General features: G+C 50.1%; 2 protein-coding genes across 2 annotated transcripts; one reads left to right on the top strand and one right to left on the bottom strand.

Moving 5' to 3' along the window:
* Positions 1-1,581: 1,581 nt before the first annotated feature.
* On the bottom strand, positions 1,582-2,378 carry H257_18028 (hypothetical protein; the record flags this gene model as incomplete). Its single annotated transcript, XM_009847036.1, has 2 exons — positions 1,582-2,018; positions 2,126-2,378. 2 exons carry the CDS (start codon positions 2,376-2,378, stop codon positions 1,582-1,584), a joined length of 690 nt encoding a protein of 229 aa, XP_009845338.1.
* Positions 2,379-3,392: 1,014 nt separating this feature from the next.
* On the top strand, positions 3,393-3,986 carry H257_18027 (hypothetical protein; the record flags this gene model as incomplete). The annotated part of the gene is made up of 2 exons (XM_009847035.1): positions 3,393-3,710; positions 3,870-3,986. The coding sequence occupies 2 exons, from the start codon at positions 3,393-3,395 to the stop codon at positions 3,984-3,986; spliced, it is 435 nt and encodes a 144-aa protein (XP_009845337.1).
* Positions 3,987-10,298: the final 6,312 nt, after the last annotated feature.

Below are 10,298 nucleotides of genomic sequence, written 5' to 3'. Positions count from 1 at the left end.
AAATGCACAATGAATTAACTGAAGATCTACAAAGATCTCCTTAATCCTCATCACTATGAAATCTTCTTAGTCTACTTCACTACTTCTACACTAATATGCACTTTTGTATACAATGGATGCGGGTGCGGTTGAGACATTGGGGAACTTCACTAGGCTAGCGATTCTAAGCCATACTTGCCCTTGAGACACATTCCCAGGCAAGCATTAGCTAGGGTGCGTTATGAGCCAGGTACTTAGGAGCTGGGTGCGGGCAAGGTGGTGGCAAGCCGTTAACCCACCTGTCACATCGCTACACAACTTGTCGATCATTCTCTTGTACATTTCTTCCCAATCAAACTGCATGTACAGCTTCGCATTTACTTTTCTCCACGACGATCGTTAGCTTTATCATACGCATACAGATGTCCGTCACTTTCAACTACTAGATCTTCCTTCAATCGACCATCCTTGATGTTATAAGGATGAAATGAAAGTTCGGATGTCTCTAGTGGATGGCGATTGAAAAGCTTGATAATCTCGCCACGGAAGAAGATGCTCTTCACTTTCAGTTTATTCTTCTCAGTTGGTTCTGGTTCGGTTACTGTTGGCGTACGTAAATAGAGATGGGAACATGATTGAAACGTTGATCTTCAATGAACACAACTCTATATTTTGAGTTGAGAAACTCTGACGAGAATTCATAATTAAATGTAGAATCATGATCGTGCAACTCAATATAGCATTAGTGGGAAGAAGAGCTCAACCGCGAAATTGCTCGGTAAGTTCAACATTGATGAGACGTTTACAAAGCCACCGAAAGTCGTGTTCAATTCTGTGAAAGCTAACATGTTCCCAATGAGCGGTTAGAATTCCATGGCAGACGTCATATACTTACCAACGACAAAACGAAAGTTCAAATACTTATTGACGATGATCGACATTTGGTCGAACAACATCGGTTTCGAGCCGATCAGAAACAAGAAAGCGAAAACCGTCTTAGATGCGATGAAAGTGATCTTCAATCGTAAACTCGTGCCGAAGCCACGCGCATCGATTCGAACAGATGGTGGTAGCGAATTCAAAGAAGGTTTTCACAAATTCGTGTACGACGAATCGTTCTTACATCGAGTCTCTGAGCCGTACCGCCTCAACCAACTTGCCAATGTGGAGCGACTGAATCGTACGCTTGGTCGATTCCTCAATGGCTACATGAACGCAAAGGAAGTGGAAACCGCGAAAGTGTATCGAGAGTGGACCGATATCATTGATGAATTTCGAGGATTAAATAACGCTACGATCAAGCTTGACGATCGCGATCCATTCACGTATGCGTTTCCAAGTACAAGACGAGTAACAAGTTCAAAGTCGGTGACTCGGTTTATTACAAGAGCGAGGTGCCATTGAATGCCTTGAATGGACGGCAGAACACGAAAGTGTTTCGAACTGGCGACATTTGCTACAATCTGAACACAAAAAAAAATCAAGCAGATCGTCTACTACCCGAACAACGTTCGTTACATTCTTGATGGAAAGCCACATGTGTCATACGCTGAGAGTGAGCTCCTTAGAGCTGCGAGCGAGACGAGCACGCGCTGAGACAAGCTAGAGCATCTTCAATGAGTTTCCAACGATTGTAGCTCCACGACTGCTCTTGTCGTCTTCCTTGATGAACATAAACTGACTTCCGGAATCGAGCTCAATGCTGCCGTTGTAAGTAATCGAATCTGTTGCGATGCGAATCACTCGATCAGCGTTCTTCAGCACAAGATTGGCCATGATGCGACGACACAATGAGAGTAAGAACGGGTTGATTCGGAATTGATGCTTGAAGTAAGGTTTGCTTTTGTCGACGAGCTTGTAGAACGTATCTCCATTAGCTTTGTTGATGCGGTCTCTGAGATAGTACTTAGCATCGTCGTCAGTGTCGTCCCGGCTAAAATCCATCGAATCGATCTTGTGTTCGCTCTTGATAATCGTATTCCCCAAGTAGAGCTCGCTAGATGCTTGATGAGTTTGTTCTTCGGGAACGCTTTCTTGAACTTCCGGAGAATTGAGAACCAGTTGCGGAACACATCAGACGATTCGACAAGATCATTCTTATCGTACTTCAAACAAGTGTTTCCGATCAAAGTCAATTTAATGTTACCGCCATGATGCTTGTTGTAGACGTTCATTACGAAGTTGAGACTCGTGTGAGTGTAATGATCGTGCTTACTGAATGCAAAGCGTTTCTCGATCCGTTTATCGCCGTTGCTTTCGACTCTAACGTGGTAGATGCCGTACAGGAAGCCAGCGGATGGAATTTTGGAGATCTTGCCAATTTTGCCAGCCTTCATAGGGAACTCGAATTTGTACGCTTGGTTGTCCGTCTTGATACCAAGAGTGCTCGGATAGAACATCTTCCTATCGTATGTAGTCACTTCCTCGTACGTTCCTGGTTGATTCTACGTCAAACCAGCGTTGTTGCACTTAGCGTACCAATCAGCCTCGGTGAGTGTGATTACATCCATTTCATCTGGGACTTGTAGATGGTATTTCATGAAGCGATGGACGCTATTGGCATTATTGGCATATTTGATGCGACCATTGCTGTTCTTGTAGTTGCTGAAATAGTCGAACCGCTTCTTGAGGATGCCCGAATTGAGAATTTCATTTCTCCACAAGATCATATCATCGGCAAATCTCGAGAGTGACACATCGGTTGCTTCGTAATTCTTAAATTGCTCGAATTGGTTACTCGAATAAACGAGAGTGTTCATCGTTGCGAATTGCTTCGTTTCATTGTTGAAGACACAAAATTCGTTTTGAGATGTCTTGTACCATACCAGAAAATTTGTTCATCGTTGATTGATTGCTATATTATACGGAGAGAATTGTCAAGATCGAAAAAAAGAATTCGATTTATTGAGTCGCGAGCCATCGTTGATGCCTAGCACTCTTGAGATGACGAGCTTTGTCGCCACGATTATGATCAATGCCACATTCGCAAGTGATGCGTTCATTCATTCGTGTGAGATTCTTCTCACGCTTCTCTTCCTCGGATACATGAGCACGACGTACATTGATACACTCAATAGCTCGAATCAAATAATCTTCACGCATTAGCAATTCTTGCTTGGTTACATCCTCGAGAGTCTGAAGCAATTCGACACGAAAGTTGTTGATACCTTGATCAATCAAATAAGGGTAGAGCACACCAGAACGACCCTGACGACACGCATTCTGATGACCCACCCAACGAGCTTGAATATTGCGCTTCGTTGAGCCGACGTACACGACAGAATCGTCGAGATTGCAGATTTTATAAACGTACGAGTTGTTCATGATTGCTATATACTGATCGGAAAAGTATCAAGATCAATCGACACGGAAAATAATTCTATTCTGACCGAGAACATGCAACTAATATAACAATGAGAACCAAAACAGAAATCAAAGGCAAGCAAATCAGACCAACGGCAACTTCGACTCGTCCGCGACGCTCTCGACGTCTCAATCGACCTACCATTCCAGTGCCGACTCTGACGCTCGCGCAAGTCAAGAAAAAGGCTCCAGAGTTTGCGGCCAAACACGGAATCGATCCAAAGAACATTTACATTCGCGGGCTCGCGACTACGGGTTTCTTTACTATCAAAGCTTTGAATAAGGGTTTAGACAAGTTGTACGACACGATGGAAGAGTACCTGTCCAATCGCGTGCGCGACACTGCTGAATTGAAGGAATTTTACAAAGTCGAGATCACGATATATAAGTAGAATACAATTCTTTTTTTAATCCTAAGCAAACTCTTTACTAATTTACAAACAAACAAAGGATCAACAAAAATGCCAGCATACTCCGAACAAACCAAGGAACGCAAGCGACAATATTACATTGAGAATTGTGAGAAGAAGATCGAATACCAACCAGCGTACTACAACGCAAACAGCGCGACCATCATTGAGAAGAATCGAGAGTACAAATTGCGCCAAATGGCTCGCATTCCGATCGTCCCGCTTGATGCGTGAGTATGATCAGTCATTTTTTGTGCATCGTAGATGCTCGTAGATTCAAAAAAAGTCAACCCATCTAATAGCAATCGATGATTGCTCACCGACGGTCTCAATCGAGTGATTGTTCATCAACGTCATGGAAGTGATCGTTGCGTCTCGTGTATATTTCAATCGTGCCCTTCACGCTTGCAACATCCATCATATACCCACGCATTACAACTCCATGCACGCGTCAACTTATGCTGGATCCTAGAACTTTTACCATAGTTTTTGAGATTCGCTGGTTGCTCCATGCAGTAGCAGCAGCATTACCGATGCGAATCCATTCGTTGAACCGATCCAGCAGTTGCGCGTTCGAGTTAAATCCATCAACGAATCGTAATTCAGTTTCAACTTCTTCATTGATTGAAGCAACCATCCATTGAATCGTCTTGTTAATCGCATCGCGTTGCATCTCAGCCTTAGCTTCCGTCATCGGGAAGTCGCGTTGCGGAACAAAGTTTGCAACATCCAAGTTCATCAAGTGACCCTTCGTTATGCCTGTCAGCGCGTGCATGGACGTATGTGGGGATGTGGGACATGGCCAACCGCGACTACCGTGGCGTCACGGAGGCAGAGTGGGTCGCATGGTTTAGCAAGGCGTTTGAAGAGGAGCCTCAAGACCTAGAAGTGCTCAAGAAGCGTTTGACCACGGCGATCCGGTTCGATAAGACAATCCTGGACGGCGACTCGCGCATTGGCAAGATGCTGGATGCGAGCCTTGGAGCGCGACGACCAAGCGTGGGTCTTGGACCAAGAAGGCAAGACAGTTGTCGACATCATGGTCAAGGCGATCAAGCCGTTTGGCCTGCAGAAGTCGGGCCAATGCCAGCTGGCCCTCCAACGCAACAAGCCGTTGAAGTCCAACGTGTACCGTTTCGTGGACTGGCTGCACGTGCATACCGCCGGCTACCACTTGTATGCACCAGTGGAAGATGAGAAGACTTCGGCACCGCCTGCGACAGCAGCCGCTGCACCATCGCGGCCGTCCAAGCCTGGACGATATGAAGGCAGCGTTGGTAGCAGCAGTCGACCTCCCCAGCGCGCCCCCACCCCCGAGCAAGACAGCGCGAAGTACGAGCGCAAGAAGGCGACCTGCCGCAACTGCGGCAGCGAGAACCACAAGGTGGTAAACTGCCCCAAGTGCGCGCCTGGCGAATCCGAGCGCCTGCTCAAGGAACAAATGGACAAGTGGGAGAGCGCGCGCAACAGGAAGGTGATCAAGCTTCAAGGCACGCGAACAAGTCCCTCGGTCGCGAAGCCAAGATCGAAGGCATCGTGTCCGTGACGACGACCCTCCTCGACACCGGCTCGGACATTACCTTGGTGACAGCTGGTGTCATGAAGTCCCTGGAGCGGGCCGGCGTAGAAGTCAAGGTGACTTCGCCGGGGCCATCCGTGATCCAGCCGTATGGCCAATCACCTGCCCTCAAGGTCGACCGCCAAGTGCAGTTCAAGTTGGTCACCCTGGACACCCCCTGTGGACCTTTGGCCCTGCGTGGACTCTTCCTCCAACGCGGCAGAGTCTTGATCAGCCGGGCTGTGATGGAACGGCTGGGCTTCTCTGAAGACGAGTTGCTCAGCCACGCCTTTGCCAAGCAAGAAGTCTGGGATGTCAGGGACGTGGACAAGTCGTCTGCGATGGCAAGTGTCAGCCGCCTGACTCAAGTGGTCGCCTCAAGCGACGAGTGCGGTGATGACGGTATGCCCTGTGCCACCCCCAACATCCAAGTCCCAACTGCTGAAGACGCAGAAGGCGAGCGGAACAGGCGGCGAGCGGTGAAGCGGTGATTCAAGACAAGCTCCGCGCCGCCGAAGACGAAGGCTTGACCGCGGACCTCCTCGAGAAGCAGCAACTCCTCCTGGCCAAGCACGGTGATGTATTTCGCCTGGAGATCGGCCATGACTAGCCAATCAAGGTGGAGCCGCTGCGGGTGCGCATCAAGCCTGGCGCCGTCCCCGTCAAGTGTGGCCTGCGACGATACCCCCCAGCGCATGTGGAGTTCCTCAAGACACATGTGAGCGAGCTCGAAGCAGTTGGCCTGGTGTATCGAAACAACCGCGCAACATGGGCCTCGGCGCCGCGCATCGTCCCCAAGAAAGACCCTGGCGACTTGGGCATGACTATCGACAGCCGGCCCATCAACGCGTGCACGGAGCCTATGCCGAACCTCGACGCCGCCCTGACTGTCTAAGTGGGCGCGCGGGCGCTTTTCACCCTCGACTGGTTCAAGGGCTACTGGCAGCTGGTGCTCCATGAAGACTGCCAGATGTTCTACTCCTTCATGACCACGCCTACAAGAGTGCTTATGGGCCAGTCCAACGCGGTGGCGTTCTGCCAGTCGGCGGTGGACTTTTTGTTTGTCGGCCTATTGTTTAAGGGACTCCTAGCCTGGCTCGATGACATGCTTGGCTACGCCGAGACCCCTGAAGGCCTCCTCGACCAAGTCCTCACGATCTGCTCCTCCTTCGGCCTGAAGCTCAACCCGAAGAAATGCGAGTTTTTCCTGGCCAAGGCCGTCTGGTGCGGCAAAGTCGTTTCAACTAAGGCGTCCAGCACTCCCCCACAAGAATCCAAGGACTGTGTGCGCTCGCGCCGCCCGCCACGGCCGCCGACCTCCAACAGTTCGTATGCGCGACCAACTGGACGCGGTCCAGCATCCCCTGCTACACCGAGCTTGTGGCGCCGCTCCGCCAACTCCTCGACGCAGCGACCAAGCAAATTGGAAGTGCGAAGAAGACGAAGCTCACCCGGGTCTAACTCACTGCCGTTGGCTGGGATGTTGGCCATCTGGCCTGCTTCGACAAGATCAGGGAAGCTCTCTTGGCGATGGTCCCCATGGCGCACCCTGGTGCTTTCCTCGTTCCCCTACACCATCGAGTGCCTTCCCGGTGAAGACAATGTGTGGGGCGACCTGCTCAGCCGCTAGGGCGCCGCCCAAGCCCAAGTGCCAACGAAGTCCGTCCGGAGCCTCCTGGCCATGGTGTCGCCCCTGCAGCAGCCCGACTTCGACTGGCCCAGCCATGCCGGCATCGTCAAGACCCAACAAGTGGCCGTGAAGAGGGGAGAGACCCCGCCAACCGGCGTGGCGTGAAGACAAGAACCTGTTCCTCGACAAGCAAGACCGCATCTGGATCCCACCAAGTGCCACGGACCTCCAGCAGCGGGTCTGCATCATAGCGCACTAAGGCGCCGCGGGCCATCGACGGATCGAAGCCACGACCAAGGCCGTCCGCGATCTCTTCACCTGGAACACCCTCGAAGACGATGTCAAGACCTTTGTCCAAGCCTGCATCCACTGCCTCAGCGTCGACGGCTCAGTGGTCCCGCGTCCGCTTGGATCGGCGCTCCATGCCGAGAAGCCCCAAATTCTGATCTACTTCGACTGGCTATCCATGCCCACGGCAACGAACGGGTGGCAGAAGATCCTCGACATCAAGGACGACATGAGCGGGTTCGTACGACTTTGGCCCAGCGAGACAAGCGACACCGTGGCGACCGCCAATGGCCTCCTCGACTGGTTCACGACGTTTGGGTACCTGGGTCTCCGACAGCGGCTCCCGCTTCAAAAACGAAGTCATCGACAAGATCCACAAGGCCGCCAGCGCCCACCACCACTTCACGACCGCCTACTGTCATTGGGCGAAGGAACCGTTGAAGTAGTCAACCGACTGATCCTCCGCGCCGTCAAGACGCTTACCAGCGAGTTGAAGCTGCGCGCAACCGACTGGCATCTCGTCCTGGCCCTGGTACAAGGCGCATTGAACCACATGCCGAGCGACCGACTTAGCGGCATGGCCCCGGTGACCGCCTTTACTGGCCTGCCTGCGACGACACCTATGTCAGCGTTTGTCAACACCGTAACCAAGCAAGTTGCCAATATCGACTGGCTCAACTCCACGCGCAAGAAGCACATGGACGAGCTGCATGAAGCAATGGAACAGCTGCAACGTGAAGTGGCTGCGACAAGCACAAAGAAGCGACGCCAAGCCCGCGACCGCCAAGCCAAGTCCAAGGCCGTCCAGTTGCAGAAGTTTCGATCGGCGACTTTGTCCTCGTTGGCCACGTGTCCCGCCAAGGCAACAAGTTGTCCCTGCACTGGCGTGGCCCAAGCAAGATCGTCCGGGTCGTGACTGACTATATCATGGAGACCCAGCAGTTGGTGCAACCTTACGATTTGTCCCTCCACCACGCCTGCCGACTCAAGATGTATTGCGAAGGCGGCCGCGATGTGACGGAAGACCTGGCGGACCATATCGCCTTTGGTAATGAAGGGTTCCATGTGGCCAAGCTCGGCGACGTCCGCAGAGAAAACGGTGAATACCAAGCCCACGTCTACTGGCTTGGCCTCGATGAAGACGAAGCCTCATGGGAGCCCGTGCGCTCCTTCTATGAAGACATCCCCATCGTTTTCCGCCGTTGGGTTCACCAACATGGAGATCAAGAAGAAGTGAAGAAAATGGCCGCGGAACTCGAGAAGACCCTCGGACACTCCCTTTAGGGGGGAAGTGTTCTGCATGGCGCTGCAGAAAGACCTATGAGCCTTTTTAGAGGTCAGCTCATGATCTCATGATTGGTAAGGCCGTTAGTCTCCATTATGTGCAGCAGGCCACCATTCGTCGTGCGGTTGTAGCCATTGTCGTGCGGTTGAAAGATGTGCATTGTTGGCTCATTTTCATTGGACGAAATGATTAGACTTAAAATAGATCAGAAAAAGTAATTCGTAGATGGACGAGATTTTCCAATGAGAAATTTTCTCATTGGCAGGATTAGCCAATTAAATCATACTATTTGGATTGAGTTCAGAGCAAGATAGCCAATCATGAAGAGACATCTGCAGCAAAATACAATTATTTGGCCAAGCCCAGCCAAAGCAGTGGGTTGGTATCAACCAATCATACTTCTTGGGGCGATCAAACCATATGGGTCATAAACCCATTACTAGTGTACTTGGGTGACGATTTGTACAAATTTGGAGTACTTGACAGAAGAATTAATGAGTTCCTTGGGAGGTTTTGGGTTCATTGGTGGCCTCGATGTGGTCTTCAGTGCGGTAGCCGGTTGCGGCGTCGGAGAAACACAAGGCGACATTGCCTTTGACCCCTTGGTGTCTATTACAACGACTGCCTTCGTAACGGACTTCTTGGTGTCTGCACCTTGCCGATTGGAAGATGCGGACAAAACACGGGGCATGTGTGCCTTGGGGGCTGTCATGGATGTTGATAAAAACGATGTCGAGGGCAAAAGGATAACACTAGATACTTCGACGTCAGGTCGTGACACTCCTCGACGAGACAGTGCCAATGTAGCTCTCCAGCTGTCCTGCTCTCGACTCCGCGACTTTTGCGACAGCGTTTGCTCAATGTAGTACTTACGGCACTTGGTACTGCAAACCTACACGGAGTGGAGATGTTTAAACACAAATGCATTCACATAAAACTCACCGATTCTTCTGCCGAAAGTTGGTACAAACTCCCATTCTTGGCGGCATTGGATGAGCATGATCTGTGCACATAGTTCCCGCACTTGGTTCGGACAGCCTGACATTCCAAGGCCCGCTCTCGCTTTGTGTCGTACACAGCCTTGCAGATGCAGCATTCGTCTGGCTCAAGCCGCAGTAAACTGTTCCTTGCATTTCTTCGTGGCGACAACACGGTTTGCGCGGGTGAGGCTGGAGTTGCCTCTGAAGAGGCCACAAGTTGTGACAACGGGGGTGCGCATTTTTTTCGAGCAAACGATGGAGCATTTTCGAGCACGCCTTGGAATGGATCGATTTCGAGCAAAATAGTCCAGAGAGACACTTTCCGAACGTACTTAATAGGCACAAGAACATGTGTTAGTCATTGGTGAATTTCCGAGCAAATAAAATCATATGGTTTCTAAAATGCCAATGCTGAGTGCAGCTAATGGTACTTACTAAGTACTACTACTACACTACTACTACTAGTACTAAGTACTCTGGAGTAGTACTCGTATTATTAGTACTACGTAGTACTAATAATACGAGTAGTTACTACGTAGTACTTCGTAGTATTAATACTATTAATAGTAGTTACTTCGCGTATTAATACTAGTAGTTACTTCGTAGTATTAATACTAGTAGTTATTATGTAGTACTTCGTAGTATACATGTAACGTTAGTTATTAATAGTGATGATTCCTTTCAACACTACAAGTTGGATTACAGAACCTCGGAGTACTACGTAGTATTTACTACTATGTAGTGTTAGCTTTACTAATGTACAAGTAAATATACTTTGGGGTTTACTAGGGGTATGTACTACTCA

The sequence above is a fragment of the Aphanomyces astaci genome (assembly GCF_000520075.1).
Source record: "Aphanomyces astaci strain APO3 unplaced genomic scaffold supercont1.131, whole genome shotgun sequence".
Classification (NCBI taxonomy): domain Eukaryota; phylum Oomycota; class Saprolegniomycetes; order Saprolegniales; family Verrucalvaceae; genus Aphanomyces; species Aphanomyces astaci.
The sequence above is the reverse complement of the archived record's forward strand: the minus strand, read 5'-3'. Positions and strand labels throughout refer to the sequence as shown.